The 27,694-nt window shown below is 46.2% G+C and overlaps 4 protein-coding genes across 8 annotated transcripts in view; 2 read left to right on the top strand and 2 right to left on the bottom strand.

Moving 5' to 3' along the window:
- sash1b (SAM and SH3 domain containing 1b) overlaps positions 1-1,212 on the top strand; it is a 38,821-nt gene extending 37,609 nt beyond the window's left edge. For all 3 annotated transcript variants that reach the window (XM_034562634.1, XM_034562635.1, XM_034562636.1), the window contains exon 18: positions 35-1,212. In XM_034562634.1, the coding sequence (XP_034418525.1) occupies positions 35-741 (707 nt within the window). In that variant the 3' untranslated portion in view covers positions 742-1,212. The remainder of the gene's footprint in view (positions 1-34) is intronic.
- Positions 1,095-4,654, bottom strand: ddo (D-aspartate oxidase). Its single transcript, XM_034562707.1, has 5 exons — positions 4,375-4,654; positions 2,840-3,034; positions 2,573-2,681; positions 2,293-2,469; positions 1,095-2,180 (listed from the first exon to the last, which is right to left on the bottom strand). Exons 2-5 carry the CDS (start codon positions 3,009-3,011, stop codon positions 1,622-1,624), a joined length of 1,017 nt encoding a protein of 338 aa, XP_034418598.1. The 5' UTR covers positions 3,012-3,034; positions 4,375-4,654; the 3' UTR covers positions 1,095-1,621.
- On the top strand, positions 4,650-9,489 carry zbtb24 (zinc finger and BTB domain containing 24). Of its 3 annotated transcripts, none has more exons than XM_034562659.1 (7): positions 4,650-4,675; positions 5,450-6,288; positions 6,763-6,930; positions 7,165-7,248; positions 7,331-7,414; positions 7,490-7,571; positions 7,963-9,489. In XM_034562659.1, the coding sequence occupies exons 2-7, from the start codon at positions 5,478-5,480 to the stop codon at positions 8,750-8,752; spliced, it is 2,019 nt and encodes a 672-aa protein (XP_034418550.1). In that variant the 5' UTR covers positions 4,650-4,675; positions 5,450-5,477; the 3' UTR covers positions 8,753-9,489. The 3 variants fall into 3 exon arrangements, with proteins under 3 accessions (XP_034418550.1, XP_034418552.1, XP_034418551.1); XM_034562660.1 differs by lacking the exon at positions 4,650-4,675 and adding an exon at positions 4,712-5,015; XM_034562661.1 differs by lacking the exons at positions 6,763-6,930; positions 7,165-7,248; positions 7,331-7,414.
- si:ch73-242m19.1 lies at positions 9,326-27,694 on the bottom strand. Its single transcript, XM_034563540.1, has 46 exons — positions 27,376-27,694; positions 26,733-26,805; positions 26,510-26,620; positions 26,282-26,395; positions 25,636-25,830; positions 25,421-25,499; positions 24,884-25,035; positions 24,094-24,243; positions 23,846-23,947; positions 23,503-23,667; positions 23,347-23,429; positions 22,969-23,104; positions 22,654-22,857; positions 22,261-22,560; positions 21,916-22,116; positions 21,193-21,314; positions 20,841-21,069; positions 20,562-20,758; positions 20,009-20,143; positions 19,815-19,908; positions 19,613-19,732; positions 19,145-19,251; positions 18,726-18,825; positions 18,584-18,633; positions 18,309-18,485; positions 17,670-17,781; positions 17,410-17,548; positions 16,691-16,829; positions 16,134-16,287; positions 15,944-16,039; positions 14,946-15,101; positions 14,588-14,787; positions 14,006-14,144; positions 13,815-13,935; positions 13,610-13,719; positions 13,079-13,228; positions 12,898-12,945; positions 12,325-12,492; positions 11,845-11,991; positions 11,627-11,761; positions 11,349-11,501; positions 10,813-11,022; positions 10,482-10,587; positions 10,309-10,371; positions 9,985-10,121; positions 9,326-9,657 (listed from the first exon to the last, which is right to left on the bottom strand). The coding sequence occupies exons 1-46, from the start codon at positions 27,507-27,509 to the stop codon at positions 9,598-9,600; spliced, it is 6,273 nt and encodes a 2,090-aa protein (XP_034419431.1). The 5' UTR covers positions 27,510-27,694; the 3' UTR covers positions 9,326-9,597.

Genomic DNA, 27,694 nt, shown 5'->3' with positions numbered 1-27,694 from the left:
CATGATCTGCACACGCTCCACTTGTTTATTTCAGGAAGGGACAAAAAGACGTCTTCACCCATGAGCAGGTCCTCCTCCGGTTTTGAGTCAAGCCACCTCCCGTCCCCAGAGTACCCTGCTCCCCCCCAGACCCTGACCTCCACCAGTGCTAGTAAGACTTCACTCCAAAGTAAACCGGGATACCTGCTCTGTAGCTTATCCCCACTAAGACCCCCGGAGACCAGCTTAAGTCTCCGAAGCCCGGCAGAAGGTCATCTTCCCGGTGGAGCCACAGCGAGGAGTCTGAGAAGAAACCCGGCGCCAGGTCTGCTGAGGCGGAGCGTCTCTCTGCCGGTCCTCAGAGCGCAGGAGAGGAAACTCATCGACCCGAAAAACTGGAATCTGACCACCGGCGTCAAGACTGAGGCGAGCAGACGGCACTCGGTAGACTCTCAAAAACATTGTGCGCTCATGTTTCCGTCCTCCCGATCTTCAACCGCACCCAGCGCAGACACAGCAAATGTGTTTCCCCCTAAACAAGCAGAAACAACACAGACCACACACTTCCAGCTGCCGCCCACAAATCCAGCAGAAAGTTCCAATCGTCCTTTAACTCCACCTTCCTCACCGAACCCAGAGCCCGTACGAACAGAGACCGCCTGCACGTTCAACTACACAAATCGCGTGTCGTCCGAGGACAAGAAGAGTCGTTCAGTTTCAGCTAATTCTGAAGCCCGCCGGCTGAAAATAAAAAGAAATTAGACGACGACCGTAAACTCTGTAAATCTGAGTTCCCTGGCAGAAGAAAAGGCTCCAGGTCCACAGTGTTGATCTGAAACTGGAGCCACTTTCTGACGGACTGTCGGCCTCAAAAGCAAATTAACTGTTACTCTACCGATGTTAATTGCAGCTGTCGACCATCTTAAAACCATGTGGGTTTTTTTTCACACGGTTTTAAAGAAGCAGTGTGTAGGATTCAGTGCCCTCTAGCTGTGAAGTTGCATCATTGCAACCCAATGTTTACTTTGTGGTCGTCATGGATACACGTCTCGTTGTCAGATGTTTCCATTCAGCCGAATCCAGTTTGTCCAGCAGTTACTCAAACATCATCATGGTTCATCAAACAATGCCTTTATTAAATCATTATTCATTTAAATGTTTTTAATCTAACTGAAGATTTTTTTAATTCAGTTTTAAACAATTTTTTTCTTTACAGCTGGAAAATACTAAATATCACAATGTAGTTGATACAGTAAACTACTGGCAGTTCTCATCAGTATTTCTCTGTTCATTCATTTAAGTCATAAAGGTTTATTTCATATATTCTTTGTAAAAATGCAAACAATGTTGTTAATTACTGTTCAACTTTCACATCAATAAATATTGGTATATTTCAATTAAGTTTAGCACAGTAGATCTCTGTAAGGCAACTGTATTCAAAAACATTTTTAAATGTTATATATTATTCTCTCATAACCAGTGCCAATTGTTCAGCAACATATATTTTCACATACTTTTTTTTCTTCTCGTCACACTATTAAATGCAAAACCTTGTTGATTTAGTTGTCCATCTTCCTGCCAAGATGTTTAAGTTTAAAGATGAGTGTTATTGCTTAAAGCAGAATTCAGTGGCAGACCTGGCTCACAGTTTAGCCTGTGGGAGCACTTCATGAAGGCTCTGCCTCACCAGCCCCAGTGCGTCCAGGGCGGTTCCCCAGGCCAGGGTGACTCCCGAGGCTCCGTGGCCGTAGTTGTGGACCACGGGAACCCTGCGGCCCTGCAGCTGCACCGCCTCCCGCTCCACCCTCGGATTCCTCCTGCTCGGCCTCAGACCGACCCACTCGTCGAGAACTTTGGCTTTGCCGATGGACGGCTCCAGCCTGCCGCAGCGCTCCAGGATGCTCTTCGTATCGCCTTCGTCCACTTCTAGCCGCCAGTCCCCCTCCTGCCTCGTGCCGCCTATTGTGACGCAGTGCATGCCGGGGTAGATGTAGGTCTTTCTGTCTGCATCCTTGATGAAGTGGTGCAGCCAGGGGGCCTCCACCTTGAGGACCTGACCTCTGATGGGGTGCAGCTCGTTGTCACCCACCAGCAGTTTGGAGCCCAAACCAGAGCAGTTGACAATGACGTCATAGCTGTTGCTCAACTCCTGCAGACTGTTGGCCTTCCTTTGTTCCACTTGACCTCCAGCTCTTCTGAACCTTTATCGACATGTAAATTGAACTGTAATTATCTGAATTTAAAACTTTTAGGAAAAGTAATAATGACCCAACACCTTTTTCGACCTGACAAAGTTTAAGATGGAAGACTAACCTCTTCTCGAGCCACGGCAGGTAGCTGGAACATTCACATTTAATGGTGGTGAACGCCTGTCCGAACTTGTGATCCGGAAACCTTTTCAATTCGCTGTCCGTCATGAACCGAAAGCCGATCACGAGCTCTGACCAGAAGGGTTTCTTATCGGCCGAAGCGTCCTTGAAAATTTGCCAGCTGGAAAATAATAAAAAAAACAACGGATGCAAAATTATCTATTTTAAAAGTAAGTTTTTTTTTTTATTTTTTTTATTTTTTAGACCTGTATAACAATAGTTACCCGGAGCTCAGCATCACTCCAGCTTCCGGTGAGTGTTGGGATTGAGCAATATCCAACAGGTGATCAAAGCTGGACTTGAACCAGCGTCTTTGTCTTTCCACGGGAACATCTGATGGAGAATCAAATCCCTCATTTACAACAAGCAAAACGGTGTGCTACGTGTAGAGGGCGAGGGGGGAATATGAGTTTAGGATAAACATTACAAATTATAATTATACCGGTAGATTTGTACTGTCTTGAGGAACAATTTGAACAAGTTGCGTGTACCTGGAAACTCTGCAGGAAACAGGATCCCAGCGGCTCCATCACTGGTGGTGTGTGGACTGAACTTCTCAGCCAGCAGCGTCACGGAGCAGAAGGGGAGAGCCTCGGCGACGCAGACGGCAGAGGACAAGCCGACCACACCCGCTCCCACCACGACGACCCGCGCACGCCTCATCCTGCACGGGCCTGCGTGTCAAACTGCAGGCGAACGGGGAGAGAATCGTTTAAAATGCTGCAAGACGACTTTTGATTTGACTTAACCACACCCACGAGCCTTATACCTTGAACTGACTGCTACGCCACGAGGCCTCAACTCATTGTAATCACGCGTCGCATAACCGATTGTTCCTGCAGTTTCTAATCTTCTGCTGTTTGACTTTTCTTTGATGTTAAATTGGGTCATTTTGTTGTTTCTATTCAACAATTATCCACAAACATAAAGACGGCGTTGGCTGATTTTTTTATTCTATCTCTTCTTCCTGACTTTGACGATTTTCAGATCAATATCGGATAGCCTACCATGAGTAAGGAGCAGCCACAGCAATGTAAAAATAGTAAATTATCATTTACAAAATCAAACATTTAAAATGAAAAGTATCATTAGTAGTATTTTTTTTTTTACAGAAGACTGGCCATTGTTTTATTATATATGATCAAATGTCTGTTACTGGTGCATAAAAGTGTAAACAAACAATCTTAATGTTATAGATTGTGGTCACGCTTTTTTTCTTTAGTTTGATATGTACTAATGTATCATATTTTCTATAGGAATCATTCATAATGTGTAATATTTTAATCTGCACTAATAACTTTAGCTGTTGAATAAATATAGTGGAGTGAAAAGTACTATATATTTCCCTCATTAAATACGCTCAATTTTAAAGTGGACTGAAAAATGGAAATACTTTATCAGTTAGGTGCAGAGGGATGTCAACAAAGAGCAATGCCGAAAATATAAAAAAAATAATCAATAGCTTCTTGGTGGTGTAGTGTCACCCTTCATTCATCAATGGGCTCCTTTGGTATTTTAATAAGGGGGAGCCCATTAATGTAGGAAGTTGTCTTTCTCACATGTTATAACAGTTATTGCAAATAGAAATTCACAATAATGAATCAAAAGCACATTTTTCTATAATAGCTGTTGCAGTACAACCGAGAGGAGCACCCATTGATACAAGAGGAGCACCCATTGATGTATGCAGTGATTGTGGTTACAATAACAATGGAGCTATTGAATATAAGTGTGTAGTCTTTTCGGCATTGCGCTTTGTAGACGGTGCCTGCGCATGCGCCTCACAGCCGGCTGCACATTGAGACCAATGGTCTCTTTCCAACTTTACCAACACATATTGTTAGTTTATCATCAACCTGAGTCATGTGAACATTTGGTATTATCCATGTACTTGCAAGACACCTCCGATCTGACACATGCAACCCCACCAAGACTAATTCCTCCCACGCTTTTTAATATCAGTTATTGAGAATGTTGCGTCTTACATAAGTGTCTTAAAAAACAATGATTGTCGTGCGTCGTTTACCTGTTATGGCGATCACGATCTCGAGCTTCGAGTTTAGTTTATTTTCTTCTGTCGTTAAACGTGCGTGCAGATCCTAAAAGAAAGTATCCGTGGGCAACGAGGATCTTTTATTCCAACTCGCTGTAACGATTTTAAACGGACGTCCTAAATAAAATGGTCGTTGAACGCCGACTTCACAACAACACCTGTATTGAAGATGCTCTTTTGACACACACAGTAACGCAGCCCTGCGTGAATCTCGTTGGAATCTCAGCTCTCGCGACAACTCATTCGCAGTCCCCCTCTCCGGCCGAAGTGGAAGGTAAGGTCCTAAAAGCTCACTACTGTGTTGAGTTACCCCGCGCGCGCGCGCGCGCGTGTGTGTGTGTGTGCACGCCGAGGCTGTTACAAATAGAAACGTCCTTGGTGTAACGCACTATTTCATGCGCGGACGTTGTTACTTCCGCGTGTTTCTGACGCGCAGCGGCTGCATTGTGTGTGTGTGTGTGGGAGACGATAGCACGTTAGCTTGCTTGCTAACACTCAAGTTGTTCCTGCGGGCTTCAGCTGTAGTTTTGAGACCAAACACGAGTTAACGTTGTGTGAACGTGGTGGCGTCAGTGCGCGATACTTTTAGAATAACGTGCACGAAGTCATGAGAGGTATAGTCGCGTGGATGTGTTTGCAAGATTAATTGATCGATCAGCCATTGGCAATGTTGGTAATAAATGAATGGTGTATGTCATTTATGAGCAAAATAATTCCTAAAACTGGAGATTTTCTAACTTGCATTAAATTATTTGTGTTTCGGACTATCTGAAAATATATTCACTTTACATTGATAGGAAAACAGATCATCTTTCATATAAATGAATCAAAATGATAGATTATAAGATGTGTTGTCGATCAACCAACCAATGAATCGAGTAATAATGGCATCACTAAACTACAGCATTAATTATTAGTTCCAGCCTTAAAAAAAAAAGACAGTTCATTGATCAAGTTGGAACTCTAAATGCACAGAAGAGTGCCTGTTTCCTTTTTCTTTCTCTCTCTCTGCCACCCTGTTTTAATAGAGTCCTTTCATTGCCGGCAGGAACACGAGTGACCGTTAGGAGGAGAAGATGTCCCAGAAGGCCACAGACACGACCTCGTCGCCCATGGCCCTCCATTCAGATTCACACAAGCAGAGCATCCTGAGCAAGTTTGACACGCTCAGGAAAAGGGACCTCCTGTGCGACATCACTCTGGTTGTGGGAGACGTGCAGTACAAGGCGCACAAAGCCCTGCTGGCGGCGAGCAGCGAGTACTTTTCCCTCATGTTCACGGCAGAAGATCAGATCGGCCAGTCGACCTACCGGCTGGACGGCATGGCGGCCGAGACGTTCGCGGCGGTGCTGGATTTCATCTACAGCGCCCGGGTGTCGGTGGAGGAGAGCGCCGCGGAGCAGCTCCTGGCCACGGCTCGTCTCATGGAGGTCAACGACCTCGTCCAGGTGCTCGCTCGACTCTCGCACTCGACTGCGGCGAGTAGAACCGGGGAGGTAGAGGTCGACCCGGATCTGTTGTCGAGATGCAAAAGAGGACGGCCGAAGAAAAATGTGCCCGTGACTCAGAGCTCGGAGGAGAGGCTGGCCGGACGCGGGGACCGCGACGATGATGATGATGATGATGATGGAGTTGGAGAGTCGCCTGCTGCTAAAAACGATGCCTATTGCAACTCGGGAGGCAACCAGAGCCGGAAGAGCAAACGCAAAGTCAGGCCGCCGGTGAAATACAAGGGCTACAAGGTGGGCAACGACACAGCAGGGGGGGAGGAGCCCGGGAAGAGGGGCAGGAAGAGGAAATACCCCGACACTGAGCCCCGATGCGAGGACTGTGGCAAAGTGTTCAAAAACCACCTGTTTTTAAAGATTCACCAGAGGACTCACACAGGTAATGTATGATGTATGGCTCAATAATCCTCAGAAACATGTTGTGCTGCCAATCATAACAATTTAAATATATATATATATGACTGCTAGTCATAAACGTGTGTAGTATGCTATAAAAAGTAATTGGATTTACATCAGGTTATTTAGATCTTATTGGGCTATTAGATTCATCCAAAAGGTAAACCCTACATATTTTTCTCCAGGTCAACTGTAAAAGGCCGCTGGTTTGAATTGCAGCTCATTTGTTTTTAGTTTTTTTTTGGTCTAGTTTTCATACTATTACTTATTTAGTTTCATCCCTAATTCCCCTTTAACATACAAGACCGAAGACTCGTAAGAAAGATGCTTCCTACTGTAGATTGTTATATTCACGCTCACTCACAGACGATCAGATTCCCCTCAGTGTTGCTCCTCCTGTAGGTGAATCTACCTGCATGCGCCCCACCCTCACTGTATTTCATCTTGGTCTCCCCAGGAGAGAAGCCTTTCCGGTGCCTGGTCTGTGGGAAGGGTTTCACCCAGAAGCACACGCTGCTGGTTCACCAGCGCATGCACACGGGAGAAAAGCCCTTCGTCTGCACCGTCTGCGGCAAAGCGCTGTCCACCAAACACGCCCTGCAAGAGCACATGAACCTCCACGAAGGTATTCAGTTAGTCCTTCACTTGATATTCTTAGGATTTCACCCAATGCACTGTGTATTTAGTCATTATTATCTTTCAATGTGTCATAAAAGTACATATGAATCCTGTTTTAAACTAGAAAATTAAAGTAGCAGTAAAAATCTGCATTTTCAGAAGTCAAATTAATATGGATGACTCTGGAATTGTTTGATTTATTCCCACTAAACATGTCGGTCCTCTTTACCTGTGTCCTCAGGAGGAAAATCCTTTAGCTGTGACAAATGTGGGAAGACCTTCACCCAGAAGAGGCAGCTCAAAAGCCATTACCGAGTTCATACAGGTGAGAATCGCTGCAGCACACGCTCATTATCAAAAGTCACCCTAAAAGCATAATAATGTTGTTCTTGTTCTTAATTAAAAAGGCAAATCTCTGCCAGAATGTGCTCAGTGTCGTCACAAGTTCATGGACACGGCTCAGCTGAAGAAGCACCTGAGGACTCACACAGGTAAAGTCAGAACAGCTGTTGAAACGACACAGTTCTGTGGAAGTACTTGATGACATCACTGCTGTCCTTTTACAGGTGAGAAGCCGTTCACCTGTGAGATTTGTGGGAAGTGTTTTACAGCCAAGAGCACGCTGCAGACTCACATCAGAATTCACAGGTGAGAAGAAAATATTGGACCCGAATTATGAACAGAAGAGGAAGAAGTATTCAGATCTCTTTCAGTAAGAATGTTGTGTTCAAATTCCTACATGAAAAGGAGAATCAAAAAAGTATATTTGTGATCTGCCTGAGCAGTTTAGAGGAGAAATGTCTCCATTTGGTGGACATCCGAAACGTGACAATAATCTTTAAGGTGTCGAATTTTATATTCTTTTATATAATGTAAATCTTCGACTTGGAAGTAACTTCAAACCAAAGCTGTCAAGTAAATATTGTGGAGCAAAAAGAGCATTTTTATTGTATTTTTAATATACAATTATGGATTGAAGCAGCTTTAACACTGTAAACAAACTTTCTACCTTTCAAAATGTCCTTTTCTTTTCTCCCAGAGGAGAGAAACCGTACGACTGCACCATCTGCAACAAATCCTTCTCGGACCCGAGCGCCCGGCGACGACATGTCGCCTCCCACTCGGGGAAGAAGCCCTTCACGTGCTCCTTCTGCAGCCTCTCGTTCACGCGCCTCGACAACCTGAAGACGCACATCAAATCGCACAACAAGGAACGAGCGAGCGAAGCGGCGCCAGAGGAGGAGGCGCGCGGCGTCCTGCAGCTGCAGCAGTACCAGCTGCCCTCCGGCTCGGAGCAGGAGATCCAGCTGGTGGTGACGGGAGACGTGGACAACATCAACTTTGTGCCGGGTCAGAACCAGGAGATCATCATCGCCACAGAGGGGGACGCGGCGGACTCGGCCCACCCCAGGCTCACCCTCCTGGCCCAGTCGGCGCACCAGAACGTGGCTCTGGTCGCTCAGGACCAGAGCCCCCAGATTCAGACTCTCAGCATGCTGGATGGTCACATGACTCACCAGCCGGAGCAGATGCACGTCATCACCCTGAGCAAGGAGGCGATGGAGCACCTGCAGGCCCACCACGGGCCCCAGCGGCCCGTCCAGCAGCTGCAGGTGGTGCACCAGCCCATCCAGCACCTGGCCGTGGCTCAGGGCCCGCTGAGCCGGGAGCAACGCGGCCAGGCCATTCACATCAGCAGCCAGAGCAGCCAGCCCATCTCCATCAGCCAGACCCACGAGCAGATCTCCAGCCACCACATCCAGGGCCAGACGTTTCAGATCCAGGCCGGGACCGTGTCCTACCTGTACACCACCGGGCAGGAGAGCTGAGTGCTGCTCCCTTGTATTGTTATTGGGCTAATGGGCGCGCAAAATGGTCATAATCCAGTTTTACTGCAGATTATATACAATGACAACTTTTATTTTTCTTTTACTTCTCGTCAGATTTACTAGTTGAAGGTTACAAAAATCCAATTACAATATTAAATTGGCTAATATTCCCTTTTTACATACACTATTTTTGATGAGGAGCCCTTGCATTAGTTTTTTTAGGGATTCTACCAAGCAGAAAAATCTACATCTGAAACAAATGTCAATCAATATTGTGTTGTATGCAAATATCGACATTTTGAAAGTGAAGTTGGGCACATTTGTCATTACAAAGGTTTCCTCTCAGGTCTTGGATGGATGTAAGTCTTTGAAAGACAGACAACTTAAATCCATTCCAGTTCACCATCTCATGCAGGTTTTGAAACCATTGGTTTAATATATTAATTCATCTGAAGACCTGTAATATGCTTTAAGAAATGGTCAGCAGTAAAGCAAAAATAAGCTTTTTGGAGAAAAAGAAAAACATGTTAAATCTAAATAATGGACTGACACAATATCTTGTTTTATTGGGACATTTTATTTTCTATTGATATAAACAATTGTATCATTATTAATTTCACGTGAGACTGAAAAATTTATCAAAGCAGCATAATGATGTTAAGGGAAGACGCATGTACAGTATATGACTGGAAGACATTCTTAAATATTATGGATAATAAAATGCCTTGTTGAATGACTATTACAGCCTAGCGTCAACAATAACAAAGATGACCAGGTTAACTCACTAACTCCTGAGATTTAAAAGTGAATCAGAGAAAAGTTGGTAAACAAGTTGTTGTTGTTGTTCAGGATGAGTCTCTCCGGTCCGGTGACGTCGCAGTCGGGACACGCAGACGAGACGGTTCCTGAAAGGAGGATTTTAATAGATTCATTCTGACAGCTTGACTCTCACTTCACATGTTGAATGTATCTTTCAAAACAGATTTCTTTTAGAAGATAAAAAAAAGAAGCTAATGTTTATGTTGAGTTCTTTCTTTCCCTTTTTAGAAACTGTCATTGGCTGAACAATCGTAGCATTAAGGTCCATTCACGAGCTTTCGATCGGATCCCATGAACTTGCTCAGTATTCGACATGTTTTACTGACCCGCTACTAATTATTACACACTCTACTACGACTTGTGGTATTCTCATGACATACGTGGTACATACACATGATCTCAGGCTCACTCACTGCTTTAGCTCGGTCTATTCTTGTGTGGGAGCGGCTCCCGGCTGGTTCTGCTCTCTGGACTCGTGGCTCTGCAGCCGAGTCCTGAAGCACGGCGCAGCTTGTGAGGCCGGACTGCTGCCGACTGACCCGCTGCAGACCTGAGACGGGGGGGGGGGGGGGACCGAGACCGAGCCTTACTCGGTGAAGTTATCAGTATCTGGATGACGTGATGGTTTTAAATCTGCATGAGCAAGCTAGGAATCATGGGATAAAGATGTATTTCCTATTATCTGCTTCACTGCTGTGAGATGGAGGTCAGACTAAGACTCCGTGGTGGTGCAGTACCTGCTGAGGGACTTGTAGTCCTCCATCTGCTGACTGACGGCTTATGATAAGACCTGCTTGGCCCTGTGAAAGAAGGGAAACGTCAGGTCACAAATATTTAAAAAGGGTTCTCATGAAACCGTTAATTTGAGAAACTGGTATCGAGAGGCCCGCGGTCCACCTCGGTTATGTACCCGTTGTAGAAGCTGATCCCAGGTCAGTCACCCGGTTCTGCAGTCTGTTCACCTGCTGAAAGGCTTCCTGTTTGAGGCTGAGCTCCTGTTGAAGCCGACTCCGCACCTGCAGTCCACCCACAGGGAGTACGCATGCAAAAACAACACCAAGTCAGAGGTATATTATTTATTATTTCTCATTTTGGTCCAGACTGACATGTTTTAACAACTATTGGATGCATCGCTATGACATCTTGTACAGAGGATGCTTACTACTAATTAGATTTCCTCCATCATCCCCGCGAGGCTGACATTTGTGGTTTTGAGTTTCACAAGCGGATCATCTACAGACCTGTCGCATCTCTTTGGCGCTGCGTTGTCGGTGCAACTGATTCATCCGGCTGCCTCGGTCCAGCTGCCCGCTGAGGACCCGGAGCCGCCTCTCCCGGTCCTCCATGGCGGCTCTCATCCGTTCCAGGCTCTGCGCCCGATAGCCGTCCAGCTCCTGCCTGCTGCGGGCCTCCTGTGCAGACTGACGCCTGGCCAGCTGGAGCTCCTCGGCCTGAGTGTTCAGTGAATTCATTAAAAGGCTGCGCAGCTGCTCTCCGACTCTCAGGGTTTGACATGATGGCACAGCTCTTTTTGTATTTAATATTCTTTCTCGGTGCATTTTTAAAGATGCCATTCCACAAGTTTCCTTTCGAGCTGTTATTGTTTAAAAACTTTAAATGGTTCCCAGTCAAGTTGAGTATCAGGATCATTAAAAAATAAAATATACCGTCCTCCACAATAAGCTACAGAAATAGTGACGAAGTGGATACACTGTGGTTCAAAACTTCTAGAAGTCTTATCTGCGTGTAGGTCCGCTCTACACTTCCTGTTCGGTACCTTCCTGCCGAGCAGCGTCTTGGTGCCGCTGCACTCGGCTCGGCAGCAGGTCAACGCCTTCCTCGCGGCCTCCAGCTCCTCCTGCAGGATGATCACCTCTTCCTCCGAGGTCATCTTCACTCTGAGGGCGTCGCTGCGACACGCAATCTCCCTCTGGACGGAATTACAACAAACAAACAAAACCCGTTATAACCAAGGTAATATATGGCAGTAGGATAAACACAAGGAAGCGCAGACACCATGAAGATAAAGATGATACATTTTCGGGAGGCGATGACCTGCTGAGTTTCCAGCAGCTGCCGGCGAAGCTTCTCGTGGTCGACCGCCTGCCTCCAGCGGCTCAGAGCCTTCTGCTGGCAGAGCAGCGCGGCCAGCCGGCTGTTCTCCCTCCTCAACTCGTGCACTTCTTCTTTCTGACAAAACGGGCAATATTTAAGTTTAACCTGCACGTTTTAAAGTGAGTTAGCGAGCCAGTACCGCGTTGCTCGTACTGTACCTTTAACTGTGCGAGTCCATCGCCGTCCTTGGTGCAGCCGTGCTTCTTCCTCAGCTTCAGGATTCGGTCCACTCCCTCGCCTCGAACCCTGTTCACCATCTCACTCACATCCTGCTGCATCCGCCGGCGGTACTCGTCAAGCCAGGCCTGAGACGCAATGAGGGACGAATACAAGTTCTAACCAGCTCAAGGGACGCAGAAGATTAAGAATAAGATGGGAACTGGACCATTACAGATACAGAACATTTACTTTGGCATGGGACCGTTTTAAAGCAGGTCTAAAGTATGTATTATAGTACTAACAATGTAAATAAAATAAAAATAAGTCGGTCATTTCTATGAATTTGTTTGTTGAATGGCAGGAAACCTGTTTAGCATCTGAATACATTAAACCAAGAGAAACTCCTACACCCTGCGTTTACATTATTTCAATATTATAAAAGAAATTTGGGGTTGAATGTTTAAGGTCAGATTTCTCACCTTGAGCTGGATGCAGGTGGAGAAGAGGTGGCGGACCAAAGGGTCGTAGCGTTCCTTAAATCTGAGGCCGAGTTGCTCCTCCAGAGTTCTCCTCTCGTCTTCCAGGTGAGCGACTCGGGTCTGCAGCGCTGAGATCTGCAGCATCATCCCACGACATGCAACGTCCACCTGTGGCCCAGAGCCATGAGGATTCATTCTGATTATAAACATGAACAATATAAACGCTATCAGTACAAACTATATCTTCTTCATGACGAGGCACGAAATTGTCGAGCTACTAACTTGTGTTTTTACTGCGTTTGTCACCCAGATGTATCCCCCTCCCCCCGCCCCCACACACACACACACACACACACACACCTTGAGCCCTGCAGCCTACGTTCCTTTGAGTAAAATACTTCCCAGCAGCCTCTGCTGTGCTGCTTTCTGGCCAACAGCAGCAGGAGATACACGTGTGTGAGCACAAAGCAGCTGGAAGTGAGCACGGACCTCAGATGAGGATCTGAACGCCTTCATCTCACATAGTTTCCCACATATGAGCCACACACGGTCTTTTGTAACTCCAGTTGTTACCTCTTTGTGGGAGTCGCTGGTCGGAGAGTCCCGAAGAGTCTTTAAATCCTGAGAAACGAGTCACACGACGCATTACGGAATAATAAAGTCAGGATTCGTGCACCAAAAACTAATCATTCTACAATCAAAACACGAGCCTAAAGTTAGTGAGGGCATAAAAATGCACTCTATTGACGCGTACCTGCTCGCTCCGATACAGCAGCCGAGTCTCGTGCTGCAGGATTTGTTCATAGAACTGCGAGTAGAGCAGAAAGCTGCGGCGCTCTCTCTCCGCCAGGGAGCAGCCGAGGAGAGCGAGGCACCGCTGGAGGCGATGCGGAGAGACCGTCAGCTGAAGGACAGAAACACTCGGGGGTCTTAATACTCGGCATGGAAACATCTGGACTGTGAACACCTGTACGGCGGAGGTAACACACAACTGGAAAGGGAGCAAATGTACGTGAAGGAACACAGAATTACAGCTTTTAGTGACGTCAGCAAAACTGTAATTCAGCAATACGTACATTCCCATATTTGAGGTGTAAAGGTAAGAAAATGAGGTAAAAAAGTAAATATATTATTTTTTAAATGGACTTCTGAGGATCCATTTTTAAGTATTTTCAGGAGTCACACATATCTGTATTAAGAAAAGGTATTTTTCCATGAATACAGATGTTATTAGAAGGTATTTGCGTGGAGCCACCCTGTGGTTATTGTCCATCACTATGGTTACCTGCCCCTCGGCTTCCTCCGCTCCCTCCATCAGCTGCCGGACGAACGTTTCCACGATCTGCGGCCGCTCGGGGGTCAAACTGTATCTCAGCGGGGCTTTCGTCCACAGCTCTGAGCACACGCAGGAGGTTTTTTTTATCGCGAGTGCAACTCTCTCCCGTATTAATGAAGTCCTTGAAGGTAGCGATGGGTATCATGGGGGGTACCTGTAGGGAGGCCAGCGTCCTGTCTGGTCCGCTCTGAAACCGCCAGCGTCAGCTCTCGGTTAACCCTCCTCTGCACCGCTCGGATCATGTCGCACTCGGTGCTCTCCAACAGACTGTGAAGCTGAGAGGATGAAGGTGTTATTACAAATACATGAGGCAGTAGTCTATGCAGTGAAGTAGCGGTACTGTACCTGCCAGGCCTTCACATCCACCTCTGAAGCTCCAGGTGGAGGCAGGAGGGACCGACCGCCGTACGTCGAGACCTCGTAGTCGCGCTCCGTCCCCATCTGTTGAGCCAGAGCTCTCATACTGGGGTGAAAGATCTCCGCTCTGTAAAGGAAGCGCAGCCCACATTAAAACGGGGCATTTAAAACGATTACTGTTATAGGCACGAGATGTTAAAAAGTAGAGATTCGTCGGGTCCGTACGAGGTTCTTTTAGAAGCCTGTTTAGGAGCTTTTGATCGTATCACATGAGCTTCATCAGAAGTTTAAAAGGAGTTTGAGGAACTTTAAAAAAAAAAAAAAAGGCATTAAATTGTCCTACGGAAAAAAAGGGGAACATTTCCACAATTCTATGACAACTGGACAAATGTAGAAACCGTAATACGAATAATAAGAATTAAAGCTACCACGGAAAAAGAGGAATAAACTAAGCAAATAAGGCCTTTTTTTTTTTTAATCATACATGGTGGCTGCCATCTGATCCGAGGTCAGCTCAGCAAACTGACACAAAGCTGCCTGAATGTAAGTCCCTGTTTATGAACTCGGCACCTGTAGAGTTTCACAAACTGCTGACACGAACTGGCCGTCTCGAACGCCCGAGCACCCAAACGCCTTCGAGTCCAGATCTCCTTGAACACCTGAAGCTGCTTCGTCAGCAGGAGGAACCCTTTCAACACGGACTGGACTCGGACTGGATCCTGAAGAAGAGGAGCAGACGGACCGGTCTTCCTCTTTTCTTCCTCAGCTTCCTAAAACAAAAAGACAAAAAAAAACATAGTTGCATAACGTAACGGACGACAATAGAACTGTGTGTGTTGTAGTCACATTTAAAGTATTATTTACCGTTGGTATATACAGATAATCCAAGCTCGTCTCGTTTGCCTGCTTATAAAAAAAAGTATTTCACCTCATCATTGTGCAGAGGGTCATCCTCGTTGCCACGGAGACGAACAGGCCCCGCCTCCCTTTCACTGTTCAGGACGTCCTCCAGGAGCAGAGACACCCCGAGCATCGCCGCGTTGGCCTGCAGTCGGCTGCGATCGCTCAGCCCGCTCAGACACAGCTGCACACAAACATCTGCATTGTTTTCCGTTTGTTTACATAAAAAGAGACACACGATTAATAAGAGCCGTCTCTCTCTCTCTCTCTCTCTCATTCTGCTTCCACGCAGCACAATTTTTCCAAATAACCAGAAAGAAAAATGCCGTGAGCAAATCTAAAAGTAGAACTACGGACTCCCAGTTTTACGACTCCCCGAACCGGTTAAGTATCAGTTTACATCATTTTAGACATTTCTGTAAGATGGTTTTAGTAGCATTAAAAATAACATGTGTTTTGTCACAAAAGATTATTTTTTGGACATTTCTGCTGTATTTGACAATGAATGAGACAGACAGGAAAGTCGAGAGAGAGAGAGAAAGAAAGTCAGAAAGAGAGAGAGAAAGAAAGAAAGAAAGAGCGAAAGAGAGAGAGAGAAAGAAATAAAGAGTCAGAGAGAGAGAAAGAAAGACAGAGAGAGAGAGAGAGAAAGAAAGACAGAGAGAGAGAAGGAAAGAGAGAGCGAGAAAGTCAGAGAAAGAAGAGAGAGAACGAGAGAGAGACAGAGAAAGAAAGAGAGAGAGAGAGACAGAGAGAAAGAAAGAGAGACAGAGAAAGAAAGAGAGAGAGAGAGACAGAGAGAAAGAAAGAGAGACAGAGAAAGAAAGAGAGAGAGAGAGACAGAGAAAAAGAGAGAGAGAGAGAAAACAAATCAAAATCACACCAGCAAACCCTTTGACCTGTAATCATCCACACATTGACAGTGCTAGAGAAAACAAACTAATTAGGATATTTTCTCGTGTCATGGCAACGTGTCCTTCGGAGAAAGCCGACATCTTTCGGTCAATACCAGGAAAACATATGAACCTGCATGCAGCGTTCGATGGGAGGGACGTCCCAAACATCCAGAGGGAACAATCCCTCACAGGCCATGAAACTCCTCCACGGAAACAAGCTCCGAGCCTGCGGATGGAAACCATACCAAAACAATAAAATACATCCCCCCCCCCCCTCTCCCTTCGACCACGTGCGGTATTTATGATCGCCATGAACCGACCTGACGGCCACGAGCCTCGAGAGGCGCGGGAACGGGCAGCGTGAGACTGAACGCGTCCGGCTGGAGGCCGTCACTCAGCGGGGGCAGGGCGGTCGCCATGTTGTCACTCACGCTCCGGTAGGAAGCAGCATCCCCAGAGGAGAGGAACTCCTCCCTGACACACCAGACGGAGACAGGAGAGGGAGGAAAGGACATGTGGTGTTGAGGTTCATGGCCGGCCCCTTAAAATTGGACAATACAAAGCTTATTTGGGACTTTTGTAAAGCTCTTACTCCTTTTGAATTGGATCCAAGACTGCTGTGTTGTGGCTTAGCAATAAGACTGTTTATTATTATTTTTTTATTAAAGGATTAGTGTGGAAATCCACGATTGCTCCACAAGGCCATAAGAAGCACTAAAGTAGACATGACAAATAGAGCAGCGACAAGAAAGCAAAGTATAAAAAAGTCCCAACAGATGCACAAGGGTGTAAGTTGTGGAAAATGAGCGAGGGCAGAGAGAGAGAGAGAGAGAGAGAGAGAGAGAGAGAGGATGAAGAGTCCTCCCTCCTCACTGACCTGATGAGGTGTCTCACGGCCGCGTCGAACTGCAGGAGGAGCACCTGCCTGCGCAGCTGCAGCAGACGGCCGACAGACCGCGGGCAGCCGGGAGCGGACAGGAGGTCGACCTGACGCTGGAGCTCCAGCAGCTCCGCTTCTGTGCAGAGGACACACACACACACATGTAATGGGATGACTGGGATTGGTCGTCAACATACTGGTTTATATTGGGTCTTTTGTTACATACTGGATAGAACCTCAGTGAATTCAAGCTGGGATTCAATACAGGTTCCTAACCGCCCATGAAAGCTGACTGTAATATATATATTTTTTTTTTCCTAAAAAAAAATTCTAAAAAAAAATTCTTTAAATTCATTATGTAACTTCTTTAACTCTGGAATTGACCCTTAAATCAGAACAATCCGGTTTATTGCCCAGTAGGTTTTTACATACAAGGAGTTTGCTCTTGTGAATATACGAGAAGCGTAAACATAGAATAGAAAGAATTACAATAAAGATATTGAAAAAAATACTATGTCTTTTTTTTCAGCATTTTATCATATAAGACATTTGTGTCGATCAAATTAACTGTTGCGTTACGGCCAGAAATGCGTTTTGTGAACGTCCCGCTTGACCTTTGACCTTTCTCCACCAAATTCAACGCAGTTGCTCCACGAGTCCCAAGTGGACATCCGTATTCCCTCACGGTTCCCCGAGGTGTTCACAGGTCCGCCTACCGATGCCCTCGGCGCCCCCCCAGTCCGCTCCCCGGGCGTCGTCTGCGTTTCCCAGCCTGGAGAAAGCGACGAGGTAACAGACGATGTCACGAAGGGCCGAGACGATCTGCAGAGTGTGACGGAGAGCTGCGCCGCACGCCTGACGACAGAGGGGCACATTATGTAAAAAAACAGAAGTTTAGACCGTGAAGACGACGTGAGCCTTGAATCAAAAGACAAAACAGCACGCGCTGCCGCATTAATAGCTTTAAGAATCTCACCGGAAGGTTTGTGAACATGTGAAGCACTTCAGAGAAATGGGGGACGAACCACAAGTTGGAGAGAGCCGAGCCGTCTGCAGACAACAAACGCCGAGGCCGAAGGCGAAAGGTCCTTTCAGGGGGAGAGAAGAGTGACGAGTGTGTGTGTGTAGAAGTTTATTAATATCATGTTACTGTAAATAATCCCTTTTAATTCCTTCTTTTCGTGCTACTTTTATATACGTTGTCTATTTATTCTATTTTAAATATTTATTCATATATGTGAGGAGAGGAGGGGGCTACAAATGCATTTCATTGTGCAGTCCTATAATAATAATAATAATAATAATAATAATAATAATAAAAATACTACTAATAATAAAGCCAAACCTTGATTACACACATAGTTAATGTAGTATGTTAACGCACAAATATTATGAATCTGTGTGGTGATTTTCTTGTGTACCTTTCAGGTAATATTTGTATATATATATATATATAATAAGGTTTTTATGGCGTCTCCATCATAGAACAATCTGACTGGGATATTGATGTCGTCTCAATAAAAGTTGTGGTTTCCCCGTGCGAGTTGACGCTCTTTCCATGTGATGTGCATGCAATTCTTTTTGCACATTAATAAAAACACATAACTGAGTGTACCGGGGGTCGGGGCGAAGGTCGACCCCTGAATCCAAAACGACCTTGGGGTCGAGGGCTCGACCGATGGTGAAGCGGGACCTCCGGACGGAGGGAACGTCCTCCAGAAGGAAGGTCAGGCTGTGACAGTACGACACAATCTGCGCTCGCACGCAATACAGAGATATCTGTGCGCTGAATCTGTGGAAATATAAAGGTGAACACAGAATTTACCTCCAACGCGTTCGTGGGGGGGGGGGGGGGGGGGGGGAGAACACATTTGTTTTCCACAAACGTACTTCTTGAGGAAGTCGATTATGAGGCTCCTTTTGATCTTCGCTGCTTCCTCCTGCGGTGCGAGAAGAATTCATTTTTTTGTTTGCTTCACCCGGCGGCCGATAGCGTCGCTCCTCTCGTGCTCGGCCGCCGTGTGAGACTCACCGGGCTTCTCAGAAGACGTTTCTTCTTCACATATGAATTCAGCATCTCGTCGCGCAGACACACTTTTTCCAGCTGGATGGACACAAAAGCTTCCATAAGCCTGCAGGAACAAACAAGACTGCATATGAAAGAGTCGTAAAATCATGGCCAGCGTGGGTTGTTCTTTTAAAACTGTATCCCAAACTGTACATATGAGCACCTCTCTTGTACATAGTACCACCCTTCTGTACACACCACCACCTTCTGTACAGTGTTTTCTTTTATATTTTGTATTTTTCCTTCTTATTACAGTGTTATTTCTGATTCTGTTGACTCGGAGAGCCCTGCGCAAGATGTCCAATGTGTCTGGACTGTTGGTCTAGGGCACAAATGACAAATACATCCTCCTTAAATAAAAATAACCCTCCTTAAAGCGTTACCTCTCCTTGGTGGAGGAGGGAGTTCCCTCTGAGCCGTCGGAGGGTGACGAGTTGGATTCTTCCTGCAGGATGTTGACGTCGCTTCCGGGATGACCAGCGGCTTCACTCTGGGAATAAATTGGAGGGGGGGAAAAAAAAAACTGAATTGTTTATTATTATTTCTTTATGTTTAAGCATTAACAATATCAGCGGTGGAGATCCTTTACTCGAGTAAAAGTGTCCCAAAAAAAAGAAATCCTGCATTAAAAATCCTAAAAAGTACAGAGGTATTATCAGCAAAATGCACTTTAAGTTCTTGTTCTGCAGTAAAATGTCCTCTGTGTTCATCTTCATACCTAAAGCCTTGGAGTTATTTTAATGTACCATTTAGGTTGTTTGCAGGACAACATCTTTAATCTAATTGCAGTGATGTGTACAATATGTGAAGTAGAGGTAGTTGTACTTGACCGTCACTGAACAAACACACACCGGAGCCGACGCCGCGTGACAAAGACAAAGCAGCTTCACGGCGCTCATCAAGGCGTTCTTCTGCGTCACCTGACAGGCCAGACTCACCTGGAGGTTTTCTATACCCCGTTTGTTCACGAGCTGCGGAGAGATAACACAGTCAGTCAGAGACGGGGTTGATCATTAGCCCAGTTAACCACAGCTTTTTAAAAACTCAACGTACATGAGCAACTGCCTCCTGTGAGCTGAAGCTGAACCTCCCGATCTGGTCCTCGTCCAGTTCCTGGATGCTCAGAGGCAGCTGGGACGGCGTGAACCTGCAGCATTTAAAAAACACACGTCGCTGGTAGAAAAGATATGAATAATAGAATAATATCCCATCTCTAGTTGTGTCCGGATCGACTTGATGGTGTTTACCGGTCCACGGCGCTGTCATCTTGCAGCATCGCCGTGGTGACAACAGGCCTCTGCTCCGCGGCCTCAAACGCCACCGGCCTCAGGTGAAGGTGGCACCCGTCGAAGCCGAGCTCCGACGCCGCGTTTCTGTACAACCTGGGAAGAGTTGTTGAATGTTATTTATACAATTTAGATTCTTTTTTTTTCTGCGTGTACAGAAATGTTACCGGACCTGACAAATAAGGCAAATACCTTCAACTCACTGTCATGGGGAGTTGTGAGTGAGCCGGTGGAACGCGTGTCTAGGTTTATTTTCTGTTGTTATTTTTCACTAACCCTCGTTGTTGGAAACTACTTATGAAATCAATAATCGCGAGGCAACTTCCATACTAAGTAACTAACAAACCAGATGTGCATATACAGTATTTACAGTTTAAAACAGTCTATTCCGATAGAAATTCATAGTATTTCTGTCCAATTCTGATTTGTGGCCTATTTTGTGTTCTCCTGTCTGTTGTTGCGCATCCATCTTCACATCCTGAGAATGTGAACTCAAATACACAGCCGTCTCAACTCTGCCAGATGCGCGGTCTCCGAGGCCGACTCCAGCAGGCGATGGCGGACGGTGACGAGCTCCAGCAGCTTGGAAAACGTTTCCGCCGCAAGCGTCCGTTTGTCCCCCGTCGCGTCCTTCTCCTCTGCGGATCGGACCAACGACAGCCCCACCTTCTGGACCGAGATCGGGTCCTCGAAGAACACACCTGAGAACAACTGACATGTGGAGGAAAAGACTCATTTATGTTTTCATTTGATTGAAATATTGGATTCCTGTGGAATTAGAAAGCCCCCTAACGTCCTTCTGCATCTGAGGGCTGTAGGCGGCCCCGGGTGGAGCCAGGTGCTTCCAGCGTCGCTGCGCCCGCCGCAGGAGCTGCCGGCGCAGGGCGAGCGTCTCCGTGACGCCGGTGGCTCGGTGCAGCTGGCACAGCTCCGCGTGAGCCTGAACTAAACCGTGATAGACCGCAGAGGACAGGCAGAGGGAGGGATGCACCTCCAGCAGGAAGGTGCTCATCAGCGCAGGGCTGCACACACACACACACACACACACACACACACACACACACACACACACACACACGACAGAGGCGTTAAGCAGGCGACGCGATATGAAGAGGTGAAGGAAAGATACTTGGGTGTTTACGTACCCGCTGCCTCCGAGTGAGACCAGATGTTTGGGGATGTGTTTTGGTGGAATACCAAAGTCATGAGCGGAGCCGTTGCGGTCGTCCCTCCAGATGCGTTGGAGGTACTGCCGCTGGTTTTCAATCTGACGGGACAAAACTTAGATTACACTAAAAAGGCAGGACGACTTTAAATGCATTTATTTTAAGATTATTATTAAAAAACATTTTTTTTTTTTTAAAAAGGCATTGTGTAATGGGGCTCTAGTCTGAAGAGAGACGTGTTATTGAAGCAAAAGAAAGTTGTATTTTTGTAAGATTTTTATTTTTAAGAGTGTGTTTATGATTTAAAGGAGAGATATTGTGTGTCATTGGCGTCACAATATGAAGATAACTTTACAGTATTTGACCATGAACACTGGCTCCTCATTGGTCCTCGTCGTTATTCGTTTTCAAGTATTTTCATAATTGATTAATCTGCTGATTAGCTCCTTGATTGATAAATGAATTGAGCACATAGTGAAGTATTTAAATATTTTCTTGTCTCCAAACAGTTATAAGATAATAAGATACGAGCAAATCTCCATATTTGAGAAGCTGGAACCAGCAAATGAAGCGATTAATCAATATCAAAAATTTGTGTTCAATTGTCCGATAAGATAAATGTACTAATCTCTAATTAAACACGTTTGCATTCTGCACATTCACACGTGATTAAAGTCTTTTTTGTAGACTTTGTGTTTTCACCTGATTGTCCAAAATGTCTCTGATGAGCTGCTGGTGGCTCTGCAGGCAGCCGATGTGAGCCCTGTAGGCCTGCACAAAGTAGTCCTGGTTCAGGTCCAGCTGTGGTCGACTGTGCATGATGTCGGTGATAACTCGAGCCAACGCGAACCTCTCCTCGGCCCCCGATGCATGCTGGTAGGCCTCGTAGTAACAGTTCATGAGCTGGAGAGCGCTCATAGTTAGTCCAAAACTTGATAAAAATGTACTTTAAGTGCTTTTAAAAAGGTGTCACAGAAACACTCAACGTTCATACTGAATCATTACGAGCCAACGAAGAGAACACGGTCTCCATCCTCATCACTGCACCTGCACTTTGCTCTCCAGAAACTCCGTCTCGCACGTCCACAGGTCGAGCAGCACGGCCACGCGGTCCACATCCGGCCCGGCTCTCGCGGCGCTTCCCCTTCTCTTGACCCCGTCTCTCTGGAGGAAGCGCGAGCCCACGAGAAGGAGCTCGTCCTCCAGCTCCTGCAGGTCCCTCAGAGCGGCGTCGTACACGATGTAGAGGCCCCTCTGGTCCTGAGCGTGGACGAAGCGCTGCTCCGCGCTGTAGAAGTCGTGCAGGTTCTCCACCTCCGCGAACTCCATGAACTCGGAGCAACGGACCTGCGATGCGAAGCGACGAAGCTTTGCTTTCTCCGGTTCACAATTCACTTAATCATTCATAAAGACGTGGACATTACAGTCTCATGTTCCTACCTTGCAGTCCACGGGGCTGTTGTGGCTGTACTGGAGCGAGCCGAGGCCCCCCGTCTCCCCTCCTCCTCCCCTGGCTGCGTTCATCCAGCCCGTTTCCTCCGCCGTGCTGCACAGCTCTCCCTCCTCCCGCTGCAGACCCGCCAGGTCAAAGGTCAACGTCCTCTCCACAGAGCGCAGGTAGTTCAGCAGCCCGAGAGAGACGCGCTGCGGACGGGAGATGTTAAGACGGACGCTTCTGGCGCTTTTTTTTTAACCTTTTTTTTGTTGTTTTTATTCGGGGAGATTTATTCGGTCGAGCATCCCTGTTGGCCTCACCTGCAGCTGTCTGAGTTTGAGGTGACGCAGGTGAATCAGAGACAGGTAGGCGCCTCTGGTTACGATGGGATCTGAGGTTCCTTCCTCTAAACCATCATCCAGACACAGGAGCTGCAGGCTGTCCTCCAGAGAGCTGCTGTGTTTTGGAGGAGAAGCAAAGGCCCAGGAAAGTGAATCATCTCGCTGAGAGAAAAGTCGCTGATGTCAGGATTTTTATTTTCCAAAAGTTTTCCAAAGAGCAAGGTAATGTCTTAGCAACAGCTTAAAAAAAACAACAAAACAAAACAGAAAGAGTGCTGAAATTCGGCACATTTTCTGTCATTTTTTACTTGTAAAGTGATTAAAAGCAGTAAATTGATTATCAAATTATTTCAGCACCTTTCATTCGCCACGTTCGAGGTTGGACTCTTCTTCTCGTGGCCTCTTCTGCCTCTCGATCTCTTTACCTGATCAGGTCCTTCCTAACAAGAGAAAGTTGCATTTAACATTATGCCCCTCCGCACCTCCCCAAGCAGAAAGGTGTCCGACTCGTGCCTGAGTGAGAGGAGCGGCGCCGTAAACACTCGTCCAGAGCTCTGAGATCTTTGGTCGTTTTGCCTCGCTGCTGCGCGAGGCCGACGAGGTCGCTGCCGATTGGACGTCGGCGACGTGAGCGGCGTGATGCTTTAAAGCCGCGGCGACGTGCAGCAGATCAGCGACCTGACGAGATGCACGGAGAAGAAAACATCACATCCGAGTCAATCTAGAGCTTCAAGAGACGCACGGAGCGACTCACCTTTCCTGATCCGCATTAGAAACGTCCAGCGCCTTAATAAACCATCATCATGCAGATGATTCTCATACGTGTGGAGACGTACAGTCGATTAACGGCGGTTACCTGCAGAAGCCTGCTGTTCATCTTCAGCAGCTCGTCGACAGACTTCTTTTCCTTGAGCTTCGCGACGAGCTTCTGCTGCCACGGATCCCGTTTGGGCTTCACCTGCCAGACAGAATCCCACGAGTCAGCATCTAGTCCTCTCAAACCCCACAAATGTTCATTTAAATACTGCATACCCTCCCCAACGAACCCCCCCAGGCCCTCTGGATGCCTATAGGAGAACAGAGAATCGGTTTATTCCCTCTCACCTGAATGAAGGGGATCCAGTCGGCCTCCTTCCTCAGAGCCGTCCTCGGGCTCTTCCTCCCCCACTGACCTCTGACCTCTGACCCGTCGTACTGAGGAAACGTCTTCATCTGCTCCTGTTGTCCGAAGATGGTTCTGAACTCCCTCCAGACCTGCGGGGGCGGATTCAGATGGACGTGTTGCTGATGCTGATTCACTGGCAGGAGCTGAAGCAGTATTTACATCTTCTACTCGAGTAAAAGTACTAACGCCACACAGTCAATGTTTAACAATGTTCTTTTTACAAGTAAAATATTACCCATCAGTGTTTGACTATTATTTATATATATATATATGATGTTTTGGGATTATTATTTGAATGCGTTTTACTTTTGTAATGTAGATGTCGAAGGTTCATTTCAAACTACTTCCTGTAACGTTTCTGTTGGCTAGTTTAACAGATTTACAGCAATCATATATAAATTAAATGGATTATTATTATTATTATAAGATCATCCTCATATGTTTGTGGCGTCCAGTGAGAACCACGTATCTCTAAAAAAGAAAAACTGCCCTTTTTTTTGGGGGGGGGGGGGGGCTTTGCGTCGATGCATTTTCCAGCTGATCCGAGATGGTTTTTAAAATATATCTCAATGATAAACAGAAAATAAAAAAAAGGAACACAAACATTAAAAATCACCAAATCTGGAGACGGGAAAAGTAGTGGAGTAAAAGTATAAAGGGACGACGCAGGAAGGACATGAAGTAGACCTGGAGCGTGCATCGTGTTCACGGTTCACTCGACTACAATACCGAGCTGAATAACTCCATCTGGTCTGCGGTGGTCTGGAGTTCACGAGCGTCGGAGGACAGCTGGAAGTGAGCGATGAGAGCCTGCAGCTCGGGGAGGAACTCCTCCAGGTGAGCGGAGTGCAGAGGAACTCCAGCAGCCGGCTCCGGAACACCTGCCGAGAGCGTTCGGGGGGGTCATTTTACTCCCGATGTTTTACCCCCTTTTTACCCCCGTTTGCTCCGTTATAGTTACAGCTGCTGTTATACCGTCACTATTATTTATATTGTTTGTTTCATGTTTTTGACACTGACTGACTCTGACATCCTCAGGACCATTTCAAACACATCTTTTCTTCACTAGCCACTATTTTTTATTTAAATTTGTATTATTCTATTGTTTTATGCTGATGGTTCCCCAATCATGAGCAGATGGAGTCGTCATGAAACTCACTTTTAAGCCCAGATACTAAAAACAATAGAAGGAAGGAACAATTGACATGATGGATAAAATATTAAATAGTTATTCGAATGGAAGGATGCCGCTGGTTTGACTCTCACCGCCAACATGTGGAGTCTCACGTGAAGTTTCTGGTTGAGGCTCGTCTGTTCTTTCGCAAGCTGGTATGTAGTGCAGCACCTGTTAGACGTGTTATAGACGTGTTATTACTCAGTTATACATCATTTGGATGTGCGTGACACGGATTCAAAACCTTGTAGAATAAAAACCTCAAAAGGTCAGACACGTGTGTGTGTGTGTGCATTGAGACGTTCACCCTGAGGAAGTTGTGAATGGGCTGGACGGCGTGCAGGTGGCAGACGAGCCACCGCAGGTAGATGAGCACGTCGTCCTGCGTCGGCGGGTCGGCGAGGTCGCCTCGGCCGGCGAGGATCTTCTCTCTGCTCGCCGACAGGCGGCGAGCTCTCTGCACGGCGTCCTCGTACTCGCTCGTCAAGCATGACATCTGATCCTGAGGGGCGACAAGTCGGTCGTGCGCAGCAATAGAAACATAAACATTTATTTATTTGAATTTGATTGTTTAAAAAAATAAAATAAAAATACATCCCATTGCCAATAATGAAGAACTAATTGGATGTTCTACCAGTGCCAAGATTATTAAAGCCTTCTTTGAATATTTATAATGTACATATATTTGTACAGCAGGGCCTCTTTGTAGAGTAAAACACACTGAAATAATTGTGTGCTTCTATATCACGTTTTATTATAACTGAAACAATAAAAAAAATATATATATGAACATAAATCTTATTGTAGATATTTGCTCGTTTTCTTTATCTTACGGGATATTAAACTGTATGTTTGGGTCCAAAATACAATTTATTTGGAAATTAGGCCCTTGTGCTTTAGAAACTGTTCTGATATTTTGAGAATAATCTGCAGATCGTGTTATTTTATTACACCTTGTAATGAGGATAAAGCTTCTCAATGACGCCGGTGTGGCGGCAGAATCTCCTCCATCTCAGCATGAGCACATATTTAATCTGAGCCATCTGATACGATCTGTCGGTGTAGAACTGGGGAGAAATATGCACCAAAAAAAAGGGACATTTTTTTTTAATTGCTTCTAAATTCTTTTCCACAGCATTTAAAAAAAAAAAAAATTTCTAGAGAGCTGGTAACGTGCGCACCTGGTGTAGAAGTGGAGGCAGACTGTCAGGTGTGTACTCTAAACTCAGGCAGCTCTCCAGCTCTCTCTGCATGACGTCAGCCGGAGACCGAACCGGCAACGCTTCAGCCACCTGCGTCCGGGAGCGACAACCCCAAAATCATGTGCATTGAGCATTAAATACCATCGAGGAGCTGGACAGCACTCCAACAACGTAGAACTCGACCACACGGTTCGTGTCTGACCTGGAGGCCTCTCCTCAGTGCGTGTTCCCTCTCCAGCCGGAAGAAGGAAACATCTTTTGGAGGTAGAACGGAACTGAAACAAAAGCTAGAAATTAATTACAACAACAATTACAAAAGAAAGACGACATCATAAAATCTTTACACAAATGAAAAGTTTAACTTATTTGCAATAGAATGCACCATTGTTAAATTAAACACACTAGTGATATACTCTACTTCTGCTCATGCTTCAGCATTATAATCGTCGACCATGAATGACATAATAACATAATAAATAGTTAAGATATTGGTGGACCGACCAACATCTCCCTTCCTAGAGTGAGTGAGGATTTGGCAGCTATTAACAAACATTTAATTGTAATTATTCTCTAATTAATCATCTTTTCACTGAGAATAAATCTAAAAACTACCTGTCAATTTAAACATATACAAATCAATCTGTTAAAAATAATAGTGTCGGGTGTTTTTTTTCCCCACAAAAGACAAGATCAACGTCTGAAACTCAGATTCAAGGCGAGCACAGGGAAACTTTACACCTTCAGCAGATGAAACATCATTTCAGTATCAAAACACCACACATTTCTGAGTGGATGGGGGGGGGGGCTTTGAGTCCCACCCACAACCACTACCCGAGCTTCCACACCTGTAACATCTGGACGCTCCTCGAGGAAATCCATTCTCCTCGATCTCCGCCCGGAGAGCCGAGAGCTGACGCGACAGATCCGCCTCCATCTGCTCCACTTTGGCAGAGGAGGAAACTCTGTACGCGTCACACATGGCTCAGGAACTGGGGGGGGGGGGGAATCCAAAGAAAATAATAATAATGCACTTTCTTAAGCCCTGCCAAATCTCTTTGCCTCCTCGTGCCGACTTGTTGTGGCGTTGCCATGGAGACGAACGTCTCCCATGTCCTTCATCTGGACTCAGTGGCTGCGTTTGCTCTGTAGAGGGCTCTAACGTCT

Source organism: Cyclopterus lumpus, chromosome 22 (genome assembly GCF_009769545.1).
Source record: "Cyclopterus lumpus isolate fCycLum1 chromosome 22, fCycLum1.pri, whole genome shotgun sequence".
In the NCBI taxonomy this organism is placed as follows: Eukaryota; Metazoa; Chordata; class Actinopteri; order Perciformes; family Cyclopteridae; genus Cyclopterus; species Cyclopterus lumpus.
This window is presented reverse-complemented; position numbering and strand designations above follow the sequence as displayed.

Excerpts from the sequence above, each read along its gene's own strand:
- si:ch73-242m19.1 (XM_034563540.1), bottom strand. The coding sequence starts at position 27,509 with ATGTGTGACGCGTACAGAGTTTCCTCCTCTGCCAAAGTGGAGCAGATG. Across the intron at positions 16,040-16,133 it reads TCGAGGCTCGTGGCCGTCAG|GCTCGGAGCTTGTTTCCGTG; the intron begins GTCGGTTCATGG and ends TTCCATCCGCAG. Across the intron at positions 14,145-14,587 it reads CAGTTTGTGAAACTCTACAG|AGCGGAGATCTTTCACCCCA; the intron begins GTGCCGAGTTCA and ends CTTCCTTTACAG.
- zbtb24 (XM_034562659.1), top strand. The coding sequence starts at position 5,478 with ATGTCCCAGAAGGCCACAGACACGACCTCGTCGCCCATGGCCCTCCAT. Across the intron at positions 6,289-6,762 it reads TCACCAGAGGACTCACACAG|GAGAGAAGCCTTTCCGGTGC; the intron begins GTAATGTATGAT and ends TGGTCTCCCCAG. Across the intron at positions 7,572-7,962 it reads ACTCACATCAGAATTCACAG|AGGAGAGAAACCGTACGACT; the intron begins GTGAGAAGAAAA and ends CTTTTCTCCCAG.
- ddo (XM_034562707.1), bottom strand. The coding sequence starts at position 3,011 with ATGAGGCGTGCGCGGGTCGTCGTGGTGGGAGCGGGTGTGGTCGGCTTG. Across the intron at positions 2,682-2,839 it reads GTTTCCTGCAGAGTTTCCAG|ATGTTCCCGTGGAAAGACAA; the intron begins GTACACGCAACT and ends ATTCTCCATCAG. Across the intron at positions 2,470-2,572 it reads GGAGTGATGCTGAGCTCCGG|CTGGCAAATTTTCAAGGACG; the intron begins GTAACTATTGTT and ends ATTATTTTCCAG.